Source organism: Palaemon carinicauda, chromosome 2 (assembly GCF_036898095.1).
Source record: "Palaemon carinicauda isolate YSFRI2023 chromosome 2, ASM3689809v2, whole genome shotgun sequence".
Classification (NCBI taxonomy): domain Eukaryota; kingdom Metazoa; phylum Arthropoda; class Malacostraca; order Decapoda; family Palaemonidae; genus Palaemon; species Palaemon carinicauda.
In genome coordinates this window covers 118047092-118073494 of record NC_090726.1, presented here as the reverse complement: position 1 = coordinate 118073494, position 26403 = coordinate 118047092, and the positions used below count along the sequence as shown (strand labels likewise).

General features: G+C 41.1%; 1 protein-coding gene across 1 annotated transcript in view; it reads left to right on the top strand.

Moving 5' to 3' along the window:
* LOC137626624 (valine--tRNA ligase-like) overlaps positions 1–26403 on the top strand; it is a 334847-nt gene that overhangs the window by 59974 nt on the left and 248470 nt on the right. The window contains 2 exon segments of the mRNA XM_068357644.1: positions 3121–3264; positions 3266–3292. Coding sequence (XP_068213745.1) covers positions 3121–3264; positions 3266–3292 — 171 coding nt within the window.

The window sequence follows — 26403 nt, the reverse complement described above, 5'->3', positions numbered from 1 at the left end:
AATAGATGACTTGGAAAACAAACTTGCGGACCATAGCGCAATTGCAGCAAATTCCAACCAGACTACTGACCTCACTGAGTAAGTTGACATTCTTACGATGAATATGGAATCAATTAAAGCAACATTTCAAACATTGATAGACCAAAAACTGGAGAAACCGACATTTGCTGATAAAGTTAAGGGAAAAAAATCTGTTTAATTAAATCAACCAATACAACAACTAAAATTACTGAAAGAAAACGCGAGGTTGAACAAGCACTTAAAAGCATTCCTATACTTAACCCTTTTACCTCCAAAGGACGTACTGGTACGTTTCACAAAACCCGTCCCTTTACCGCCATGGACGTACCAGTACGTCCTTGCAACAAAATGCTATAAAAATTTTTTTTTTGCATATTTTGGATAATTTTTTGAAAAAATTCAGGCATTTTTCAAGAGAATGAGACCAACCTGACCTCTCTATGACAAAAATTAAGGCTGTTAGAGCAATTTGAAAAAATATATTGCAAAATGTGCTGGGAAAAAAATAACCCCTTGGTGGTTAAGGGTTGGAAATTTCCAAATACCCCGGGGGTAAAAGGGTTAACACGAGGTAAACTTTGCAAACAAAATGATCAGAGAAGAGGCAGCTAACAAAATTCAGACATTGGTGGCTGACTCTGAAACGAGAAAAATCGGAAAACTAAAACCAAAAATAATATGTAGTAAATGCTTTGATTCAAAGATATCGCTACCTGGACCAAATCCAAAATATAGAAGAGAAGATAAGTGTAGTCCTGAAGAAAAATGCTTAGGGGTGTTGGGAGACCAACCACTATGTGCTGAAATGGGATCCTGAAGTTCAAAGGACTTTTCAGGATAATGGGGACAAACTTTCGTTACGTTGGGGTATTTATAACATACGTGATAGGTACCACGTGATCACCTGCTACCACTGTCAGAGGTATGGACATCTTGAAAAAGATTGCAAATCTAAGAATGATGATAAAGTCTGCGGGAAATGCTCAGAAAAACATTTCACCAAGGAGTGTAATTCGCTATTGTCAAAGTGTATAAACTACACTAAGTTAAACAGACCAAGTGACCCCATAGTAAATTCTAGAGACTGCAAAGCTTATGACTTAGAATTGAAAAGACTAGCAGAAAATACTGAACATGGTTACTAAGGATGTCACAAACTGTGGCTATGTAAATATGCAATCTATAGGTAATAAGACTATTCAAATTCGAGAGTTTATAAACTAGAAATATTTGGATATGCTAGCATTATCTGAAACATGGTTAGATAACTTGGACAAGGCAAAGATCACTGAAATTCCCCCCCCCCCCCCCACGCCTTCTTTCAAATACCGAGAGAAGGTAGGTCTGGTGGGGGTGTCGGTCTTTTTATTCATAAAAGTTACTCAAATCTCAAAATGTTGAAAAGAACTAGTGTAACAAGCTTTGAATATATAGAAATAACCTTTATGTCATAAAACAGAAAAATATCCTTTGTAACAATCTGCTAACCTCCTATAACAAATACTCGTATCTTTTTTTGAAGAATTTGTTGCTCTCAGTGAGAGGATTATCATCGAGTAAAATTAATTGGTTATCTGTGGCGACTTCAATTTTCGGATGGATGACACATCAAATCCTGACGCTTTGGCATTTAGTGAGTTATTAAAATCATATTGACTAGTGAATAATGTCGACTGTACAACTACTTTAACTGGGCATACGTTTGACTTAGTTTTAACAACAGTCGTACTACAGTGACGATTTAACAGTAAATGAACAATACTCGATATGAAACGTTAAATACTCTGAACGAACAAGGTAAAACGACAGTGGAGGTCCTGTAGAGAATGGGGTTCCCCTGCTGTATGGGACCGGAAAAGCAGCCATCAAAGTAAGTAATTAAGTATCTCATTTCATAGTCTGCTGAGTGATGTAACACCTAGTTCAGATATCCTCAGCTGGTTTTTAGTTCAGATATCCTCAGCTGGTTTCCCTTAGCATGATTCACTTGGGTTTGTTTTTCTATTTATTGCTAATTATTGTACATTTTAGCTTATATTTCTCATTTTGGTTTTGATACTGAATGCAAAGTGAAACAAGAGGGCATCTAAATATAAATCCCTTACATCTTACCAGGTTTTTCAATTAATTTACGACCACCAGTAATTGCACATATTTTTCATAAATATATGCGTGAATCAGCCTGTCTTCCAAACATTACCATAAGTTACTATTCTTACCGTAGCTAGATAATAATAAAGCCTAGAAATCAATCTTTTATATCCAAAAACCTCTCGGCAAATGGAAGGATATCCATAACAAATATCCATTTAATTACTGCTGATAAGAATTTTTATTCGAAAATTTTCAATAAAACTAGCATAAGAAAAGTAAAGGAAGTCTCCAAATTACTTTCTTGAATAAACACTTTTTTTTTTATTTTATCTCTTTTTACAAATGTCCTATTCTTTTGCTCAACATATTTTATCAGGGTGGACCCTGTACAACATACTCAATCTGAGGTGATAGATTTTACCAGTAACTCTGTAATGATGAAATATTACTCAAATTTACAAGTGAGAAAAAGCTTGATATGATCATATAAATACTACATTAAAAATACATAAGATTAATTGTCTAAATACCCAATGCTTAGAATCCTTATGATTTCTAATAGTCTTTAAAGTTATAAAATATATTAGCTGGATATATCCTGAGAATCCCTCAGTTGAGTGTTTTAATTCAGAATGTAGCATGAATTGTACCTTGGGGTGCTAAAGAGTCTGGGGATATTCAAAACGTGAGTAAGGCATACTTTGAATGTGAATTTGTATGTTAAAATAGTTTTTCATTGTACAAACTTTGTATTTTCCATGAATGGTTTAAGTACTCTGTATTTGGAAGACTAAGGTTTACGTCAATTTGATTTTGAATGGATTCCTGTTGATATTTATGATTATAATTTTAATTTTTATAAAAAATATAAAACTATAAGTTAATGCAAAAATCTTGCAAACACTCTATGTAAAGGGTCAAATTTAGAAGGTGGTTTAATATGATAGTATATAAAAATACTGCAATCATATCTTTAAAACGTAAGTCGTAATTTATTTCTTACAGGACAGTGAATTTTGGGTAAGTGGTCGTACAGAAGAGGAAGCTCGACAGAAAGCAGCCAAGAAACTTAATGTGGCAGAAAATAAGATTATTCTGAGTCAAGATCCTGATGTTTTAGATACGTGGTTCAGCTCTGGACTTTTTCCATTTCTCGGTTTTCAACTGGCCAAAAAAGGTTTGTTTAGTGATCAATATTCATTGCATGTACTATTACAGAAATTTTTAAGCTTGTTGTAGTCAAAGTATCCATTTTGCTATGTTAATACAGTACTGTATATACATTATTGTGTCAAGTTCAAATTTTCCTTTGAAAAGAGTGTTTATTAAGGCAAATGACCTTATGATTTTTTGAAATATGATAATTAATTTAACCCCCAGTTCCATATCTGAGGATGTAAATTATAGTTTAGTAACAGTTACATCAGTTGTACTGTACTATCTTGATATGGTTGCCTGTTACATTGTGAAAAGTTCCACTTGCCTTAAGTCTTCATCATCATCATTATCGTAAAAAATTTTCATGTGAGCTTTTCTGTTTGTGAGGTTATCAAGTAGGTTGACTTCCTAGTTTCCCATCATTGTTTATGGTCTCTTATATGTCTTCCTCCTGCTACTGATTAAAAGAAAAAAACTGCTATACGAAAAGGCAAAATAAGAACATACCACAAAGTTCCTTCATCTAGTAAGAAAGGGGCAATATGATCAGGTACATTACATTATTAATAACTGTACATACATTTTGATCCTGACCACTTGGTCCAAAATTGCAAGTCAAACAAGTGGATAATGCAACCTGACCCTTTTTTCAATTACGGATTTCGAATGTGTTGACAGAATTGGAAATCCATTAAGCAAAAGACTTCACTGTAGAAAATTCAGTTATCACTTGACCCATCCCTTTGTTCGCAGGCAAAAAATTCAAGTTGTAAGGAAGGGGAAATTAATAAAAGGATTAATGGTCTGTAAATTATTACCGAAAGATACTTTATCCCAAAATAAGTTATCCTAAGTTTTGATGTAGAATAGTTTAGGTTTATAGTCTTTCTTTTTGGTAACCTAGATATTAAATAAGTCAGAAAGTGAAAGTTATTAAATAGGAAACTGTTTTAGAAGTAAGTTTAATTTCTGCACAAAAAAAAAGATATTTTAAACCTAAAGAAGACATACCTTGCTAAATCCAACTAAAAAATCAGGACTAAACAAAATAAAAAAACTAAGACAACTTTGAAGAGGTTAAAGGAAGTTATATGAGTGACAAAATTGACACGACTCATTACATTATTCGCAATAAAAGGCACAGCCATATCTCCCAATAAATAGGATTGTAGTTCTGGCTAGCCACCAGAAAAATAGGAAATATAGGGGGGCAGAGAGAGAGAGAGAGTAAACCGTGTTTTTCAATATTAATCTTACCCGATGATCATGTAGCTGTCAACTCCGTTGCCCGACAGAAATCTACGGTCGGGATACGCCAGCGATCGCTATACAGGAGGGGGTGTACACAACAGCGCCATCTGTGGTCAGGTACTCAAGTACTTCTTGTCAACAAGACCTCAATTTTTCCTCTGTCGTGCCGCCGGCAAGACCTACATGGATACGCTGTTGATTTTGGAGTCTTTTGTTCACGATTTGGTGAAGTATTTGCTCTGAAATTTAGCCTTCGCTGTACAGGAAGCTTTATCCTTAGCTTAGCAAGCTTTTGGAATTAATTTGATTCATTGGTTAACGATCTTTGCTTTACTTTGGAATTCCCCCTTGACTACTTCTAAAATTCAAGATGTCTGACCATTCCCAAGTTCCTAAATACAGGCAATGTAGTGTTAGGACTTGTAATAGGCGTCTTCCGAAGGCCTCTGTTGATCCTCACACCGTATGTTCCAATTGTAGGGGAAAATCCTGTCAATTGGAAGATCGATGTGGGGAATGTGCTGGGCTTTCGGAATTCGATTTTAATGAATTCCTCAGATATACACGTAGGTTAGAGAAGGAGAGAGATAGGAGGAGTTCTTCTCGCTCTGTGGATTTTTCCTCTCCCCATGCCCCTCAACCTTTTCCTTCCCCTGTGGTGGTGACTCCCGAACCTGCTACGAGTGCTCAGCCTGCAATGGCTGATATGTTGCGTGCCATTCAGGCTCTCGGTGATAAGGTGGAGTCGTTGGTTAGTGACCGCAATCAGCTCTCGGCAGATGTCAGAGAGCTGAAAGCGAAGAGTGCAGTGGGAAGTGTTAGTGCTAGTGCTGTGCATAGTGTCAGTGTCAGTGTTGCGCATGAGGATACATCTGTGCGTGCCAGTCGTCCTCCCAGTCCGGGACCTCTTGCAAGCTCCCAAGCCCAGGGGAGAAGCAATGTCGAAGGACCAAAGGGTTCGGCAGGCCTTGATCGGCGCACGGATGTATCCTCAGTGGTTGCGGACGCATCTGCTAAGGATCGTCCCTTCCACTCCCAGACGAATGAGCCCTTACATTCCTCGTCTGTGGAAGAGGTTTCCAGGAGGAAACGGTGGACCCAGGTCTCACGACCGCTCAAACGTAAGGTCCCTTCCGAGCTAGTCCAACGGCCCAGGTGTAGCCACTGGGTCAGTTCGGACTCGCCGCAGTCTTCTGATGACTGCACACCTCCCAAGAGAGGTAGAGTGGTCCCTCAACAGGCCTCTGCACCGTCTGTTGTTGCTCCAACCACAGTAGACCCTAAGTGGTCCATGCTGCAGACTATGCAGTCTCAGCTTGCGGCTTTTATGCAGGAGTATCATGCAGAGAAGGTTAACACCCCTCCTGTTATTCTACAACCCGCAGAGGTTGTGCGCTCTGCAGATACTGCGGCTGCCTGCTCCCACACCCTACCTGTGAGAGCTCCTCCACCGATGCGCAGTCCTCACTGCCAGATGCATGTTCTTGCTGCACCATCTGCTAACATGCGTGAGCTGCCGCATCAGGAGTTGCCGGGTTCCAGAACTATGCGGCATTCTCCTCAGCCCATGCAGCATGCTCTGCAGACCTTACAGCATGCTCCGCATACCATGCAGCATGAGCCGCATACCATGCAGCATGAGCCGCATACCATGCAGCATGAGCCGCATCCCATGCAGCATGAGCCGCATGCCTTACAGCATGCTCTGCTTACCACACCGCATGCTCCTCAGCCCACCGCAGACCCTCCCACACACCGGCCCTTTGCTTTTGTTGTTGCCAGCTCACAGTCTGTCCAGCAGAGGCATGATGATGGATCCGCAGGTACGCGTGCACCCGTTCTGCAGAATTCAGCCGCTCAGCTTGCTACTCTGCCTTTGCCACTCACAACTCACCTTTCGGATGAGGATGTATCGGAGGATGAAGCTGCTCATCTGGATGATCCTCACTCTGATGTTGAAGGACCCAAGTCTTCGCCACCCTCCTTAGACTTTCGCAAGGTCCTTGCTTTGTTCAGAGAACTGTATCCTGAACACTTTGTGTCTGCAACCCCTCGTTCTCCTCCCTCCGAGTTTGCTATGGGCATGCAGTCTGCTGCGCCTGCCTTCACCAAGCTTGTTCTCGCCAGATCATCAAGGAGAGCTTTGAGGGTTATGGGGGACTGGTTGCATTCCAAGAAGCAACTGGGAAGGACCTCTTTTGTGTTTCCTCCTCCCAAGCTGGCTTCTAAGTCGAGCGTCTGGTATGCCACGGGAGAGGAACCTGGCTTGGGGGTTCCTGCCTCTGCCCAGGCCGACTTCTCAAGTCTGGTTGACTCTCCCCGCAGGTTGGCTATGAGACGTTCGAAGATCTGCTGGTCACTTTCCGATCTTGATCATTTGTTGAAGGGAGTCTTTCGTGCCTTCGAGATATTCAACTTCCTCGATTGGTGTTTGGGAGCCTTAAGCAGGAAGACTTCCCCTTCTGACAAGGACTCGGCCATGCTGATCATGTCCAGCATGGACAAGGCAATACGGGATGGGTCTGGTGAACTTGCGGATTCATATGTATCAGGGGTCCTCAAGAAGAGAGAACATCTGTGCTCCTTCTTATCTGCTGGTATCACTCCTTGCCAGAAGTCAGAGTTGCTGTTTGCTCCTCTCTCCAAGTGTCTGTTTCCGGAGGAGTTGATTAAGGGGATGGCTGCCTCTCTTATCCAGAAGGATACGCATGACTCGGCCATGCTGATCATGTCCAGCATGGACAAGGCAATACGGGATGGGTCTGGTGAACTTGCGGATTCATATGTATCAGGGGTCCTCAAGAAGAGAGAACATCTGTGCTCCTTCTTATCTGCTGGTATCACTCCTTGCCAGAAGTCAGAGTTGCTGTTTGCTCCTCTCTCCAAGTGTCTGTTTCCGGAGGAGTTGATTAAGGGGATGGCTGCCTCTCTTATCCAGAAGGATACGCATGACCTCATGGCTTCTTCTGCACGTAAGGCTAAACCCTTACCTTCCGTGCCTAGACCCTTCCGCCCTTTAGCAGCTGATACACCTGCTTCGAGGTTCATCCCGCCCTTTCGTGGCAGAGCCTCCAGCAGAGGAGGTACCCGTGCAGACAGTCACAGAGGCAAGTCCAAGAAGGGTTCCAAGTCCGCAAAAGGCAAGTTTTGACTTCCTTCCTCTCCAGACAACAGTAGGAGCCAGACTCAAGACCTTCTGGCAAGCTTGGGAGAGCAGAGGTGCAGACGCTCAGTCTGTGAAGTGGCTAAGGGAGGGATACAGAATTCCGTTCTGCCTCAATCCCCCTCTTACTACATCTCCCATCAACCTCTCTCCCAACTACAAGGAGAAGGACAAGAGGCTAGCGTTGCAACAAGAGGTGTCGCTCTTGCTACAAAAGGAAGCAGTGGTCATAGTCCGGGATCATCAATCCCCGGGCTTTTACAACCGTCTCTTCCTTGTAGCCAAGAAGACAGGAGGTTGGAGACCGGTGCTGGACGTCAGTGCTCTCAATGCTTATGTCACCAAGCAGACGTTCACGATGGAGACGACGAAGTCGGTCCTAGCAGCGGTCAGGCAGGAGGACTGGATGGTCTCGTTAGACCTGAAAGACGCATACTTTCACGTCCCCATCCATCCAGACTCCCAACCTTTCCTAAGATTCGTCTTTGGAAAGGTTGTGTACCAGTTCCAAGCCCTGTGCTTTGGCCTAAGCACGGCACCTCTTGTGTTTACGAGACTGATGAGGAATATTGCGAAATTCCTTCACTTGGCAGACATCAGAGCCTCCCTCTATTTAGACGACTGGCTTTTAAGAGCTCCCACAAGTCGTCGTTGTCTGGAGAATCTCAGATGGACTATGGATCTGACCAAGGAACTGGGCCTCCTGGTCAATTTAGAGAAGTCCCAGCTCGTCCCATCCCAGACCATTGTTTACCTGGGTATGGAGATTCAGAGTCGAGCTTTTCGGGCTTTTCCGTCGGCCCCAAGGATCAACCAAGCCCTAGAGTGCATCCTGAGCATGCTGAGAAGAAACCGATGCTCAGTCAGGCAGTGGATGAGTCTAACAGGGACACTTTCATCGCTGGCCATGTTCATCGAGTTAGGGAGACTCCACCTCCGCCCCCTTCAGTATCATCTTGCTGCTCACTGGATAAAGGACATGACGCTAGAGACGGTCTCAGTTCCTGTTTCAGAAGAGATGAGGTCTACTCTAACGTGGTGGAAGAACAGCATTCTTCTCAAGGAAGGTCTTTCGTTAGCTGTTCAGACCCCCAACCACCGTCTCTTCTCGGACGCATCAGACTCGGGCTGGGGTGCGACATTGGACGGACAGGAATGCTCGGGAACATGGAATCAGGAGCAAAGGACTCTTCACATCAATTGCAAGGAGTTGTTGGCGGTTCATCTGGCCTTAATAAACTTCAAGTCCCTCCAGCTCAACAAGGTGGTGGAGGTAAACTCCGACAACACCACAGCCTTGGCTTACATCTCCAAGCAGGGGGGGACTCATTCGAGGAAGTTGTTCGAGATCGCAAGGGACCTCCTCATTTGGTCAAAAGATCGAAGGCTCACGCTGGTAACGAGGTTCATTCAGGGCGATAGGAATGTCATGGCAGATCGCCTCAGCCGGAAGGGTCAGGTCATCCCCACAGAGTGGACCCTTCACAAGAATGTTTGCAGCAGACTTTGGACCCTGTGGGGTCAGCCAACCATAGATCTGTTCGCTACCTCGATGACCAAGAGGCTCCCATTGTATTGTTCTCCGATTCCAGACCCAGCAGCAGTTCACGTGGATGCCTTTCTGCTGGATTGGTCCCATCTCGACCTGTATGCATTCCCGCCGTTCAAGATTGTCAACAGGGTACTTCAGAAGTTCGCCTCTCACAAAGGGACACGGCTGACGTTGGTTGCTCCCCTCTGGCCCGCGAGAGAATGGTTCACAGAGGTACTGCAATGGCTGGTCGACGTTCCCAGGACTCTCCCTCTAAGAGTGGACCTTCTGCGTCAACCTCACGTAAAGAAGGTACACCCAAACCTCCACGCTCTTCGTCTGACTGCCTTCAGACTATCGAAAGACTCTCAAGAGCTAGAGGCTTTTCGAAGGAGGCAGCCAGAGCGATTGCCAGAGCAAGGAGGACATCCACTCTCAGAGTCTATCAATCTAAATGGGAAGTCTTCCGAAGCTGGTGCAAGGCCAATGCAGTTTCCTCAACCAGTACCACTGTAACCCAGATTGCTGACTTCCTGTTACATCTAAGGAACGTTAGATCCCTGTCAGCTCCTACGATCAAGGGTTACAGAAGTATGTTGGCAGCGGTTTTCCGCCACAGAGGCTTGGATCTTTCCACCAACAAAGATCTACAGGACCTCCTTAGGTCTTTTGAGACCTCAAAGGAACGTCGGTTGTCCACTCCAGGCTGGAATCTAGACGTAGTTCTAAGGTTCCTTATGTCATCTAGATTTGAACCGCTCCAATCAGCCTCTTTTAAGGACCTCACATTAAAAACTCTTTTCCTCGTGTGCCTAGCAACAGCTAAAAGAGTAAGTGAGATCCACGCCTTCAGCAGGAACATAGGTTTCACATCTGAAACGGCTACATGTTCCTTGCAGCTCGGTTTTTTGGCTAAAAACGAGCTTCCTTCACGTCCTTGGCCTAAATCGTTCGAGATCCCTAGCCTATCCAACTTGGTGGGTAACAAACTGGAGAGAGTACTTTGCCCAGTTAGAGCTCTTAGGTACTATCTAAAGAGGTCTAAACCCTTACGAGGACAATCGGAAGCCTTATGGTGTGCTGTTAAGAAGCCTTTGCTACCAATGTCTAAGAACGCAGTTTCTTACTACTTCAGGCTTCTGATTAGAGAAGCTCATTCTCATCTGAAGGAAGAAGACCTTGCTTTGCTGAAGGTAAGGACACATGAAGTGAGAGCTGTGGCTACTTCAGTGGCCTTCAAACAGAACCGTTCTCTGCAGAGTGTTATGGATGCAACCTATTGGAGAAGCAAGTCAGTGTTCGCATCATTCTACCTCAAAGATGTCCAGTCTCTTTACGAGAACTGCTACACCCTGGGACCATTCGTAGCAGCGAGTGCAGTAGTAGGTGAGGGCTCAGCCACTACATTCCCATAATCCCATAACCTTTTTTAACCTTTCTCTTGAATACTTTTTATTGTTGTTTTTGGGTTGTACGGTCGGCTAAGAAGCCTTCCGCATCCTGGTTGATTTGGCGGGTGGTCAATTCTTTCTTGAGAAGCGCCTAGGTTAGAAGTTGTGATGAGGTCCTTTAGTATGGGTTGCAGCCCTTTATACTTCAGCACCTAAGAGTTGTTCAGCATCCTAAGAGGACCGCTACGCTCAGTAAGGAAGACGTACTTAATAAAGGCAGAGTAATGGTTCAAGTCGACTTCCTTACCAGGTACTTATTTATTTTATATTGTTATTTTGAATAACTAATAAAATGTAATACGGGATACTTAGCTTCTTTGTTAACATGTATGCTGGTCTCCACCCACCACCCTGGGTGTGAATCAGCTACATGATCATCGGGTAAGATTAATATTGAAAAATGTTATTTTCATTAGTAAAATAAATTTTTGAATATACTTACCCGATGATCATGATTTAAAGGACCCGCCCTTCCTCCCCATAGAGAACCAGTGGACCGAGGAGAAAATTGAGGTCTTGTTGACAAGAAGTACTTGAGTACCTGACCACAGATGGCGCTGTTGTGTACACCCCCACCTGTATAGCGATCGCTGGCGTATCCCGACCGTAGATTTCTGTCGGGCAACGGAGTTGACAGCTACATGATCATCGGGTAAGTATATTCAAAAATTTATTTTACTAATGAAAATAACATTTTTTGCTGTAAGGTAGGGGACGTGTATACACCTCAAGTTAATAGGATGGGGACTTCAGGTAGGATTCATCAAAATCATAAAATTTTATGGAAGGTGTACCATACAGTATTTCTTTTTTGTTATTTTGAAATACTTCAGTGCAATATTATCGAGAATATAGTTTTTGACTTCCAGTTTCCTTGCCATGCCGTAGGTTCTATGGCTACTTAGAGTGTAAACCCTCAAATTCATTATTAGGGTTTTCCTTCACTCAGTTTGATATTTTAATAATCGCAATAGGCTAAATTTTATTCATGAAAACAATGAACAATACAAATATGAAATATATAAAACACTAAGATGATATTTTGTAGAAATAATAGTTGAGAAAAATGGAATTAAAAAAAAAGTTAAATTTCGTCTTTTGTCAACTTTTTCCTTTACTGGTTATGATAAGTTTTCATCTTGTGGATGGGACTTTTAGTTGAAGGGTGGAATACTTTCTCTGTGATTTGAACACTGTGACAACATAGAAAAACATTAAAATAGACCTCATAGTCATGAGTAAGGACTGGAATTGCAATTTTTTTTGGTTGGTGACGACATTAGATGTGAATACTCTAAAATAGACCTTATATAATTATGAATAAGAACTAGAATCGCAAGTATTTTGGTTGGTGGTAGGATGACAGTCTCTCAATTGGTGGTGGCATGGCTAAGGTAGGGAATGTCTCTATTGGCTAGATTGAGCGGTGTGATTATTTCATGGTAACATAAAAAGACTAAAATAGCTCTTACATATTCAGAAATAAAAGCTAGCATCCCAAAACTTTGTTGGTTGGCTGAAGGCTGGAGGAGGAGGGGCTAATATTTGGGATAGGTGATTCTTTTACTGAAATTTCCCTGAGTGTGAACATGTGTGATATGTAGCCATGTGCTATACAGTCATACCTCTCTTCAAGGAAGACTCTGCTTACGAAATTTTCAAGCTGCGAAACGAGATGCAAATATTTTTGACTTTTTACGAAAAATGTTTCACATTGAGAAAAGAGATTTGCACGCAAAACCAAGAATAAAATAGTCACCCATCACCGAGTTGAAGGAAATGGGTTTTAGACTACAGAAAATGTAGCTGTAGTGTATAATAGGGGTAACTATAATAGTAGAGTACTTATGGAACTATATATAGTATATGTACAGTATTGTACTGTATGTATTGTATTATTTTCAATTTATTATTACAGTGTTGTAATAACTACCTAATTTAAAGGTATTAACATTTAGTTTAGGTATATTGAATGGTTCAAATGTATTTGCCTGTACAGTATTTCATTGTGGTTATACTGTAGCTTTATTATGATATTTAATGTAGTATTTTGTAAGGTTTTGAACGAATTAGGCAATTTGCATGCGAAATGTTACTCACAACACGAAAAAACCACTTTACGAAAACCACTCCAGAACGAATTAATTTTGTGTTGTGAGGCATTACAGTACTCTTTTGTAGCTTATGCAAATTATAATGATGATGATGATGATAGTAATAGTAATAATAATTGTAATGGTAATAGTAATGAAGATGACGTTATCCTATCACCGTGTGTATTACCAGGCATGTTTTGATGTACCCCGACATCAACGAGGCGAAGGGGATAATGGGGTAACTGTGTTTAATTAAAGATCTTGTCGGTAATGTCCTAATTTTAATGGTCTGAAGTTACTGGGAAGGCAAAGAAGAGTTTTTTTTTCTCTGTCCCCTTAGTTGTTTCATATTAAGGGGAAGAAACTAATCCCTGGTGGCTGGCCAGTTTTCATTCTTTTCTTCCTTTTAGTGAAACATTTTATTGTTGGTACAGTATGTAGGGTTTTTGTACATGAAACTAGATTGCCAATATTATACAATATTCCCTCACCATATTGCAGCTCATGTTTTATGGCCACGTGTATTGTAGTTTTTAAAAGTACAGTGATGCCTCAGGATACGAAAGTAATCCGTTCAGGATACGGTTTCGTATCCTGAGTCGCGTTTTACATGTAAATAGCCTAATCCGTTCCAAGCCTTACGAAAAGACACCTTTTCTTCCATAAACACGCTAAACTGTAGTAATAAACATGCAATGCAGCCATTTCTATCATTCAATAATTAACCCAACCGTTAAAAACAGCCTAATCCATTCCAGAAACCACTATGAGATTATTCAATAATGTAGTTATAGCCTAGTTATCCCCCCCAAGCCCTAAGAAATGGTCCGTTTTCTTTACTACTGTATAAAAGTTACGGTACTGTATGTAAAGCATTTGGATCAGTGAAGGTGTATTGTTACCTGTACGTACACCTAAATTAAGGATCGATACCCTGAATGAGATGATGTCCGATAGCGAAGTCGCGGTAGAGGAGGATGGCATAAGGCAGAAAACGTAACAAGTGACAGACTACGTACAGTAATTTACACACTTAACACATTAACACTTAAACTTTACGAAATAAAAAAATGGCAGAAATAATTAACACTTAACATTACGTATGGAAAACTATAAAATGAAAGAAAAAATTACTTTAACACTTAACGGTAACATAAAACTTAAAATGGAATTTTTTTTTTTGCTTTTTTATAACTTTACGTTTTTCATATTTTCTAAATCTCTTCTACTTCTTCATCACTTTCTTTTTTCTGTTTCTTTTCTTTACTTTCACCTTCTAATTCTTCATCACTTCCTCTTTTCTGTTTCTTTTCTTCACTTTCACCTTCGTCTTGGCCTACTAATACTGCTGGCCTCTTTAATAAGAAACTATCCATTGAAGCTTGTTTCTGCCTACTTTTCAACACATTTCTAAAATGCGTTAGGCAAACGTCATTGCAGTGTTGAAGCGCACGGTTGGTATAAACTTTTTCTGGATGTTCCTTTTCGACGTAGTCTGCCATTTTATGGAAACATGCGAGAATTTCCGTAATGTCTGCCGTTTTCAAAGGTGTAACATCCTCCTCATCACCGCTAGAGAACTGCTCTTGAACAACACTCACTTGCATCGTCTCCAACTCCTTCAGTTCATCCATCGTCAACTCCTCGTGGTGCTCCTCGATAAGTTCATCTATATCCTCGGCGCTAACTTCCAGCCCCATGTACGTACCAAGATCTACGATGTCAGCCACCTCAGACTGCTGAATGGGTTCAAGATCGTCAACGATCTCGGCTTCGCCTCCAGGCTTCCCGAACCTCTCGAAGTCTCGTGCAGAGACAGCATCAGGCCACAGCTTCCTCCAAGATGAGTTCAGGGTACGCCTCGAAACTTCCTGCCAAGCGAGATCGATGAGTTTGAGGCATATCACGATATTAAAGTGATCTTTCCAGAATTCACGCAGAGTGAGGTTTGTACTCTCTGTGACTTGGAAACATCTCTGGAAGAGATGCTTCGTGTACAATTTTTTAAAATTTGAAATAACTTGCTGGTCCATGGGCTGGAGGAGAGGGGTGGTGTTAGGCGGTAGATATAGGACCTTTATGAAGGAATACTCGGCCAGAAGATATTCCTCGAGGCCAGGAGGGTGAGCTGGAGCATTGGCCAACACCAGCAGACATTTCATAGGGAGGCGCTTTTCTTCCAAATATTTTCGGACAGTCAGACCGAAGCAGACATTCACCCAATCAATGAAAAGTTGCCTCGTTACCCAGGCTTTAGCATTCGCCCTCCACATCACGGGAAGGTTCTTCTTGATGACTTTGTGGGCTTTGAAGGCTCGGGGATTTTCTGAATGGTACACCAGCAGGGGCTTTATCTTGCAGTCCCCACTGGCGTTTGCACAAAAAGCAAGGGTAAGCCTGTCCTTCATAGGCTTATTTCCGGGTAGCCTCTTCTCCTCCGCCGTGATGAACGTCCGACGAGGCGTTTTCTTCCAAAAAAGTACAGGTTCGTCGCAATTGAAATCTTGCTGCGAACTGTAGCCTTCCTGCAGAGTCAACTCGTCGAACGTTTTAACAAAGGCTTCGGCGGCCTTCGTGTCCGAGCTGGCTGCCTCCCCATGCCGTACCACTGAATGAATGCCAGTCCTTTTCTTGAATTTCTCGAACCACCCCCAAGAAGCCTTGAACTCTGGGGGTTCCTGCTGGGATGTTCCTTCTCCTGCCCATTCTTCGGCCTGAGAACGCACGAGATCACCGAAAATGGCGGAGGCCTTCTGGCAAATTGTAGTCTCAGTGATGGTGTCTCCTGAGATCTCTTTGTCTTTGATCCACACAAGAAGCAGCCTCTCCATCTCGTCATGCACGTGGGTTCTCTTGTTGGAGAAAATAGTGACGCCTTTAGAAGGTGCCGCTGCTTTAATGGCCGCCTTCTGCTTCAGAATGGTGCCTATCGTAGATGGATTCCGGCCATACTCCTTGGCGATCGCACTTAAACGCATGCCAGACTCGTACTTTTTTACGATTTCAAGTTTCGTCTCCATCGAGAGCATCGTCTTCTTCTTTCCTTCGGCAACATTCATGGGACCCATGGCTACAGTAATACGTAATATAATACACCCCGTACGTTATATACAGTACTATGTATAGTAAACACTAATATAGTACAGTGCACAGTAACGAATGTTTAATAACGATAACACGTGGCGTACGAATGTACTGTATATTAACACTACGTCAAACAAGCGAAAGCACACAATGTCTGTCAACGATACCGCGGTCGGAACGAAAAGAGAGAGAGAGATGAACGCCCGTGCGTAAGCAAGCTGGGATAATTGCCGGCCAATAGGAAAGCAGGATCTTATGGCGTCAGCTAGCATCTGAGTAGGGAGATAACCAATGGGTGAGCGGGAGGCTGTAAGTGAGTCTACCCAAGTTCAAAGTCTGGCGACGCGCGCTTTTTAAAATTACTCTCGGCGAAGAGTTGGGATCTCGTAAGGTTTTCGTATCCTGAAATTTTATTCGTATACTGGGGCATAAAAATCTTCGAATCACTTTTCGTATCCTGAATTTTTCGTAAGTAGAAACTTTCGTATCCAGAGGTATCACTGTTTGTGTTTTTTAATCTTGCGTATTTCCAGCTAAATCTGTGAGATACTAGAAAGCGTAAATTCTCATTGAATTAGCAAGTGGTAACTTCCAGCCTTGTCTGTACTCGCTTTGTAGTGGTTTGCGGACTGTGGCCAAATGTAGCATGCAGACTGCTTAGTGTCTGAATGCTGACCACACTCTGTTTCACTACACAAAAAGAAACGCTGAAATACCTAGAAATTTGGGTAAAATGTAAACATTCACATGGGGGAGGGCAGGGGGGGCCAAATGCCCTGGGGCGGCACTTTTTTAGGGGCGGCAAAAATAGCCTGGACTTGCCGCCCCACAAGATTGAAATAATAATAACTAGCGGGTAAAGGATAAAAGCTTTGAAATTTTTTACCGCAAATTCTGATTTTTGCAATTAAACCATTAAAACCAACAAAAATTAAGATATTTCCCCAATTTTTTTTCTTCTAGCAATAGAATTAATCATCCTGACAATGAAAATCATGCACTTAAACATGTTATGGACTAATGTTTGCCAAGAGATACAAGATGTAAAGTTCTTGGTAAGGAATAGAAACATAGAATCAGCCCCAGAACTACTTAGTTTTATTATGAAATATGGTGAAGGATTCGCTAACCTCCAAGTGGCACTTAGGTTATTATTGACCGTAGGGGTATCAGTTGCATCATGTGAAAGATCCTTCAGCAAATTGAAGCTCATTAAGACATACCTGAGAAATACTATGGGCCAGGAGAGACTTTCAAATTTGGCACTCCTCAGCATTGAATCTGAAACACTGATGGCAATGAATTTTGAAAATGTAATTCATGAATTTTCCATAAGCAAAGCTAGAAAATTAATTTGCTAAATGTTATAAAACTGTAGCCGAACCTAGTGTGTGTATATATATATATATATATATATATATATATATATATATATATATATATATATATATATATATACGGTGTATATATATATATATATATATATATATATATATATATATATATATATATATATATATATATATATATATATATATATATATATATATATATATATATATATATATATATATATACACAGTGGAACCTCTACATCCGAACGTATCTACATCCGAATTTTCCAACATCCGAAGTAAAATTCGAGCAAATTTTTGACTCTACACCCGAATTTTATTTCGACACACGAAGTAAGCAATTTTCGTCGTACCGGTTGTATCCGAATTTTTCGACACGCGAAGTACAATTCGAACACGTTCCTACTCTACACCCGAATTTTTTTTTCGACACCCGAAGTAAACAATTCTCGTACGTGTAGTCGGTGCTCATAGCGCCTGAAGTGTTTTTTATTTCCGCCGATAGAAGGCAGCACCTTCGACCTCGGAGGGACCCTCAATTAGCGCGGCTTGGGTCAGTCCTCTGTTCTCGTCGGCTTCTTGCGGTTGTGCCCTGTGCGTTCTGCTATTAACTGTGTTTTAATCGTGATTTTTTACGTGCATCCTTTTACGGTAATTTACTTAACGTTTGGGTCCTAAAAGGCTTAGTTTTGCAAGTGGTAGTGGTAGTGGTGAGAAAAGGGAGAAGGAAATGCTCTCTTTAGACGTAAAGCAGGAAATTATTGAAAAACATGAGCGTGGCGTCCGCGTGAGTGAACTTGCTAAACAGTATGGCCGTAATATGTCGACGATCTCGACAATCCTTAAACAGAAGGAAGCTATTAAAGCAGTGAAACCTTCTAAGGGGATCACCATTATTTCAAAACGCCGTAGCCCTATCATAGAAGAGATGGAACGACTTCTGCTAGTGTGGATCAAGGACAGAGAGATCATTGGCAACACCATCACCGAAACCGTCATCTGCGAGAAGGCGCACGCCATCTTTACAGACTTGAAGGAGGAGAGCTCTGGGGGTGATGCTGGGGAGAGTTCAACCGAACCTTCCTCAGACGATTTCAAGGCAGCTCGTGGCTGGTTTGAGAAATTTAAGAAACGGTCCGGGATTCATTCAGTTGTTCGCCACGGAGAGGCTGCTAGTGCGGACACAAAGGTTGCAGCTGACTTTGTCAAGAACTTCGAAAGGATCGTGCTGGAAGAAGGCTACGTAGAGCAGCAAGTGTTTAATTGTGATGAAACCGGGCTGTTTTGGAAGAAGATGCCCAGTCGAACCTACATCACCGCCGAAGAGAAGAAATTGCCTGGGCATAAGCCAATGAAGGATCGGTTGACTCTTGCCCTATGTGCCAATGCTAGCAGGGACTTTAAAGTCAAGCCCTAACTGGTTTACCATTCCGAGAATCCTAGGGCCTTTAAGGCACACAACGTCGATAAGGACCAGCTTCATGTTTTCTGGCGATACAACTCGAAGGCCTGGGTCACTAGGCAGTTCTTTGTGCAATGGGTTAACCAAGTTTTCGGCCCTTCTGTGAAGAAGTATCTTCATGAACAGAAATTGCCTTTAAAGTGCCTGCTATGCCTTCACAATGCACCCGCTCACCCCCCCGGACTTGAAGATGATATCTTCGATGAATTTAAGTTCATAAAGGTGCTGTATCTTCCACCGAATACCACCTCTATCCTCCAGCCCATGGACCAGCAAGTCATCTCTAATTTTAAGAAGCTGTACACCAAGCACTTATTTAAGTAGTGCTTTAGTGTCACGCAAAGCACCAACTTAACTTTGCGTGAATTTTGGAGGAGCCACTTCAACATCGTGCACTGCTTGAAGATCATAGATCAGGCTTGGGTGGGATTAACTCGACGGACCCTCAATTCTGCCTGGAAGAAGCTGTGGCCTGATGCAGTTTCTCCCCGAGATTTCGAAGGTTTTGACCCCGAACCTGATCCCGTGGTGGGTGCAGCGAAAGCCGTAGAGGAAATCGTCTCCCTTGGCAAGTCCATGGGTCTGGAGGTCGACGCAGATGACGTTACGGAACTCTTCGCCGAACATCACGACGAACTTACCACAGAGGAGCTCAAGAAACTCCATGCTATGTCTGAGCACATAAGTGATGACGAGGAAGGGATCGAGGAGGTAGAACATGTGTTAGGTTCGGCGCATATAAAAGAGGTGTTAGGAAAATATCAAGACGTGGTCGACTTCATCGACAAATACCACCCAAAAAAATTGCAGGTTTGTCGTGTAGTTGCGCAGTTCGATGATGTTTGCCTAACTCACTTTCGAAACATTCTGAAAAGCCGTACCAAGCAACTATCTATCGATAATTTCTTTAAAAAAACTACGAAGCGACCTCGTGATGAAGAGGATGTAAGTGATTCAAAGAAAACGGCAAAGAGTGAAACGGAAGAAAGTGAAACAAAGAAAACGGCAAAGATTGAAGCGAAAGAAATTCAATCAATTTTAAGTGTAGAGAGTGAAAGTGATTAAAATTAATCATCCAAAAGAAAAAAAGAAATTGTAAAAAAAGATATAATATATAAAAAAAAAAAAATAAGCTAAGTTATGTTAAAGTTCACTTAGTGTAAGTTAGAATAAGTTACGGTAGTGTACGTTTATCGTAGTTAACCTCTCTACCTCCTCGCCGCCCGTCCGTCTCCTCTCTGCGTAGGAAGACCAACAACACCTGCGCTGGAGTTTCTAAGGTAAAGTGACGCTAAAAACCCGTTTCTTATTTATCATTTTTGCTAATTCTTCTTTTTTACATGTCTATTATCTAATTTAGTGTGCATTATTCTCATGGGAAATTATGTGTAGTAGTTTATTAAGAAGTTATCATAGGTTTTTGGGCTCAACCACGGATTAATCCTATTTCAATGTATTCGTATGGGAAAATTCGTTTCGACATCCGAACATTTTCTACATCCGAAGTTGGTTCTGGAACGGATTAAATTCGTATGTAGAGGTACCACTGTATATATATATATATATATATATATATATATATATATATATATATATGTATATATATATATATATATATATATATATATATATATATATATATATATATATATATATATATATATATATATATATATATATATATATATATATATATATATATATATATATATATATATATATATATATATATATATATATATATATATATATATATATATATATGTATGGTTATACAATTCTGATATATAAATAAATCTTGTGAATGTTTGATAATGAAATTTATTATGCTATGGTTGAATGTTTCTGTACTGGTGATGGAATTTTGTGTTGAAATAAATTTATTTTCTTTCACTTAAAAGTCTTCATTGCTGTTAATGTGTATTTATGAAGCAAAAATTAAGTGCTGATACTTTGTAATTTTGTAAGTCACTTAATATAGAATACTTTTCACCAGTGTAATTAATCTGCTATTATATATTTCAATATCCTGTAACTAGGCCTTACAGTATATTTAGGTTTCTATATACAGGGCCATGGGCAGCAGAGTGATTTAAAAGGGGGTTGGATTTGGAACTGGTGGGTTGGGGCTGAATGTAGGGGTGGGAGCGGGGTGGGGGGGCATCACTAGGAACTTTGCTCTGGGGCTGCAGTTAGGTATATTAGAGCCCTGAACATTCAAGGATGAACTGGGCATTGGGCACCACCCCAAGATGTCATTCTGGGCAAGGGGACCCAGCTAGAGCTGTAGTTGCTTAATATCATTCTAGAGATATGCCGTTTCACTTATTACTGGCATGCATGGAGTCCAATATAAATAGCAGTAGATATATTTCAAGTTATATGAACACTACATACATTAGGAGAGGAAACTGTTATTTTAGAAAGAAAAAGACTTCAGGCTAGAACGGGGACTATCTTAGGTAAGTGTATTGAAAGAGGATTAACAACGACTAAAATTTATTCGAAAATGAAGAAAAGAAAAAGGTTGTACCTCTATACAAAAATTCCGTTGCAAGTAGTATCCCTCTTCACTTTAGTGCCACAATAACAAGGTTAGAAAATGATAGGGAAAAAAAAAAACTGCCTACACATTGGACACTCATAACCATTTAACAGACGTATTTAAAGATGATAACCTACATTATATGGAAATGCAAGCTACTGGACAGGATTAAAAGGCAGTTACAACTGGTTATCCTATAATAGAATAAACAGTGCTGATGATTCTGAATGCTGCTTTTAACGGGGCTGTAGGCCTAAGACCAACACGTATCTGTTGACTTGAAAACCGTTAATGTTCGTTTCATCAAGAACTCATCCAAGGAAATTATTTACATCTTTTCCTTAGGCTTTTTTATCTTGAACTTGCTCTTTATTATCTCAGTCCTTCTCCTTTTTTGGCTGATGTTCCACCATCTTTCTTCTGTTTAATTGACGGCTCTATGGTGTCGTCTCGAGTTGATGAACACCGTCGTTTCCTTTCTCCACTAATTTGCAGCTTGGCTCAAACTAAGTCTTGCAATTTATAGCCTAACGGCGAACCATGACTTTTTGCCTTCGAGGGTCTTTTGCCATGTTCTAGCCTATCGTACATCACACTAAATAGAAGGCAATCGTACAAGATAACTATAGTACCAGAGACACATAGGTTACTGTCTTCTGTTACATATGCCTTCAAATACTGTATTTTTCACTGAAAGGTCCAATTACTGTGTATGTTGTGTCCTGGGTCAACAAACCTTTCTTTGTTTTTTCTGAGGACCTCGGGCAAGAAAAATGACACTATACGACCAACACCAAGAAAAAGGCAACTGTCCCAATTTCCAAGCATGACAAGCTAAATTTTACCATACGTTCCCCTCTGTGTGCAGGGCACGGTCACTCTGTAATAAAAAGAAAAATTTTGAGAGGGACTGAAGATAAACATATTAAACAGTATTAAAAATAGAAATACAACCAAAACAATAAAATTTGAAAAAAAATAAATCTAGAAATAATTTGTATTTTTCCTATGTATTTTTCCACAACGTGAGACCTTGCACGTCACGCTATGAGCTGACAGGCGTGAGTCAACCAGTGATAGAATGGAAATTTGTGATTGACCATATGATTAATCATGGAGCATAGCATCACCTCCCAGCATCTCGCTGTTTGTTACAATAAGAAAGACAAGAAAAATATCAGGAAGGCTGCATCAATGACTTTCAACATAGAAGCGAAGAGAGCTGTTACTTCTCTCAATAGAATTATAGTGAACACCGAATCTGCTTTGGCAGTTTGGATTTCAGATTGCCCAAAGAAAAATAAAGGTTAAGACCCTTTATGACAGCCTTGCACCTGATGACGACAACGATGACAACATTGATGACGAGGAAGAGGACATTGACGACCCACAACCATGAACATCCAGCGATTCCCCAAAGTAGATATATTTGTTCAATGCCAGGAAGGGGTAGTTAGAAAAGTTCCAAATAAGATTCAACCTATGGAGCATTTCTCTGAATAGTGAAATTGCCTCTCCAGATACAGCTGCAGCCAAACAATATGTCAAGGAGGAGTTTCCTTGGCTTATTGAAGACGGCAGCTATCTTCCCAAACGAGTTTTTAATATTGACAAAATAGGGTTGTTTTGAAAGAGGATGCTGTCTCGCATGTTCTTGATCAAGAGCGAGGTAAAAAGGTCAGGCTTCAATGCACACAAAGACCATGTGACACTCATCGTGTGGGAATGCTGTGGGCTTTATGTTGAAGCCAAGATTTATTTATAAGTATAAACCTGCGTGCTTTGAAATCGAAAAACAAGAATCTGCTGCCCGTATATTGAATGAACAACTCTGAGGCCTGGATTACGTAATTCCTCGCATCCGACTGGTTCCACCCATGCACCATCCCTCAGTTTAAAGTGTATCTAGCTGAAAAGGACTTTCTATTCAATGTCTTTTTGTTAGTGTATAGTGCAGAAGGCCACGCAACTGACCTGCATCATGAACGTGTACAGATCAAGTTCTTGCCCCCCTCCCCCCAACACCACAGTACTTATCCAACCTATGGATTAAAGCACCATTTGTGCCTTTAAGACTCTCTCCATCCGGACCTCCATGGAGGATCTCATCAGAAGTGTAAATGAAGGCAAAGATGATTTCAAACTGAAGACGTATTGGTATAACTAAATGATTGCAATGTCTTTGACAGATGTTCAAAAGGCATTACAGGTCATGAAGTCTTAGACGATTAATTCCAGCTGGAAGAAACTGTTTCCCAAGTGGTCCACGATTACAAGGGCTTCACTCCTGGCGAAGTTAATCACTCGGTGATTGGTAAGTCTGTAAAGCTGACAAGACCGATACAGGAGAAAGGCTGCATACGCTGAGAGACAAAGACATCATAGACATGGTGAAGTGAGGAAGAGAAAGAAACAGAAACGCAAGAGCAGGAACCCCAAGAATTTGGCCTTACCCTTAAACGTTTTGCAACATGTCTAAGGAATTGCAACAAGGGTCGCAAGATTTGGACGATGACATGGTCCAATTTATGCTCATTTGCAATCTGATCATTGGGGCCATGGCTGTCTGCAAGGCCATTTTGACCAAGAAGAAAAAATAGCAGCAGTAACTGTTAGCTACACCTTCGCTATCAGTCGAAAGTAGAGAAGTTGAATGAATATACTGCGCCCCATGAAGAGGCGCCAAAAGTTACAGCTCTTAGTATTTGCTGTAAAGTAAAGACCATCATCACCTTCATCGTCATTTTTACTTCACAACTAATTCTTCGTCAGAGTAACCCAGTGAGGAAAGGAAATAAAGGAAACTACAAGAGAATTAACAAATAAAATAAAATATTTCCATAACAGTAAAAACAAGAAGAGAAATAAGATAGACTAGTGTAACTGAGTGTACCCTCAAACATGAGAACTCTACCCCAAGAGAGTGAAAGACCATGGTACAGAGGCTACTGGCACTATCCAAGACTAGACAACAATGGTTTGATTTTGGAGTGTAATTCTCCTAGAAGACCTGCAACCATAGCTAAAGAGTCTTCTACTCTTACCAAGAGGAAAGTAGCCACTGAACAGTAGTTAACCCCTTGGGCGAGGAAGAATTGTTTGGTAATATCAGTATTGTCAGGTGTAGGAGGACAGAGGGGAAGTGTTAGGAATAGGCCAGACTATTCGGTGTATGTTTAGGCAAAAGGAAAATGAGTCGTAACCAGAGAGAATGATCCAGTGTAGTACAATCTGGCTTGTCAAAGGTCCAAATAACTCTAGCGGTAGTATCTTAACGGGTGGCTTGTGCCCTTGGCAACCTACTACCTACAACAGGGGAAAATAGCTCCGTGAGGAAAGGAAACGAGTAAATGAATAAACTACAATAGAAGTAATGAACAATTGAAATAGAATATTTTAAGAACAGTAATAACATTGAAATAGATCTTTCATATATAAGCTATGAAACTTAAAAAACAAGAGAAAGAGAATTAAGATAGAATAGTGTGCTAAAGACATGTTGTACAGCAATATGTTTTGAGACGTATGGTAATGCGTAGAATATAGAAATCCACATTTAATGGCCTTTGTCGACTATGAACAAGCCTTTGATAGCATGCATCAAACAATTTTGTGGAGAGTCCTGCGTTATTATGGAATTCCTCTTAAATATGTAAATTTGATTAAGCCTATTCATGAGCATAGCAAGTGCAAAGTTAATGTTAATGGAGTCTTATCAAATTAACAGCAGAGTATTCCAAGGGTAATGTGTTGTCACCTATGTTGTTTATCCTCCTCAGGGATTTTGTAATGAGTAGAACAGTCAGAGATGGTAGAGAAGGATTGAACTGGATTGGTGATAGGAATTTTTGGGCTCAGGCCATGTTGTCCTGATGCAAGGTTCCTTTAAGTAGCTTCCTATGTTATATTTGACTACAGTGATATTCCCAGAGAATTTAACTTAAGGTCTCCAGAATTCTAACTCCTTACGCGAATATCCTTAAGTTTCTCCTTTTTAGGATATGGCATAATATCAGGGGACGTATTCTTGACACGCCACATAGCAATCTGCACCCCGCATAGCGTTTACGATTCGAGGGGAAAAGTGGCAAAATAAAAGAGGAGCCGTTATTAAGTTCCTTTCATTATTCTGTAGCGGTGTCGCTCGGTGTTTTTCCCAGTGCTCTCTTGTAAACAGGATTTATTATTCAATCTCCAGCTTCTGCCTCTGGAAAGTTGAGTATTTGAATCTTATGCTGTATAAATTTAGCTCTGGCTGTAAAGTAAAAATTAAATTGAATTAAACTAATTTTTTGGCACAGCTATTGCCTAGACCGGAGGCGCCTTCGGCGCTGTTGTTCGTAACGCACGAGTTATTTAGTTAGCCAGAACGACTTTCCCGTTATAATGCTTATATTGATATAATTAGCTATTTATTCTTCATTGCAAGGAATTAATTATATTATGCCGATACTATTCGCATTAGTTTTGGCGAATTAGGTAGCTGATCTTGCTTACGCTAGCCTTCCTAGCCTAGGTGTCATAGTTTACTCTCTTGCATGATAAATTTAAATGAAGATAATAGGCAATTTATACATGTAAGATATATGGATTGCATATAAATTTCCTCTTCTAAGATAGTATACAAGAGAGCTTCGATGAGTTAGGTAGTCGATCTCGCTGTTGCTAGGCTAGTAGCCTAGTGGCTTTAGTATACTTTCATACATCTCCCTCGTTACCCTCATATATAGGGTAATCCCTCCTTCCCTCTGAGTGTAGCCTATGGCTACAATCCTAGTTGATCTTGCCTCGAATTGTCATTCTCGCAAAGTTAGGCTAGGGCTTTTCTGCCCCTTCACCTAGCTACTGATGGTGAGCTTTGGGTTTGGGTCAGAACCTCAGAGTACTTGTCATGTGCCGGCAACTGATCGATAGGGTGAATGTACTCCCCTGTCGAATATTGTTGGTTGGCATAGGAGGCTTAGCCTCCCTAGACTGCACTTGAAGGGGTCATGTAATCCCCTTCTCCCTGTGGTTTAGTCGACTAGTCCTTTGCTCGTAGATCCTAAGCTGAAGAATAGTGTGTATTTTTCTTCCTAGGATGGCGCCGGTAAGGGATGCCGGCCCCCCTTACTGTATTGACAGACAGTAGGCTGGGGAATGTATTCCCCGTCCGCCTAGGATGGCACTGATACTGAAACAGAGCTTCCTTT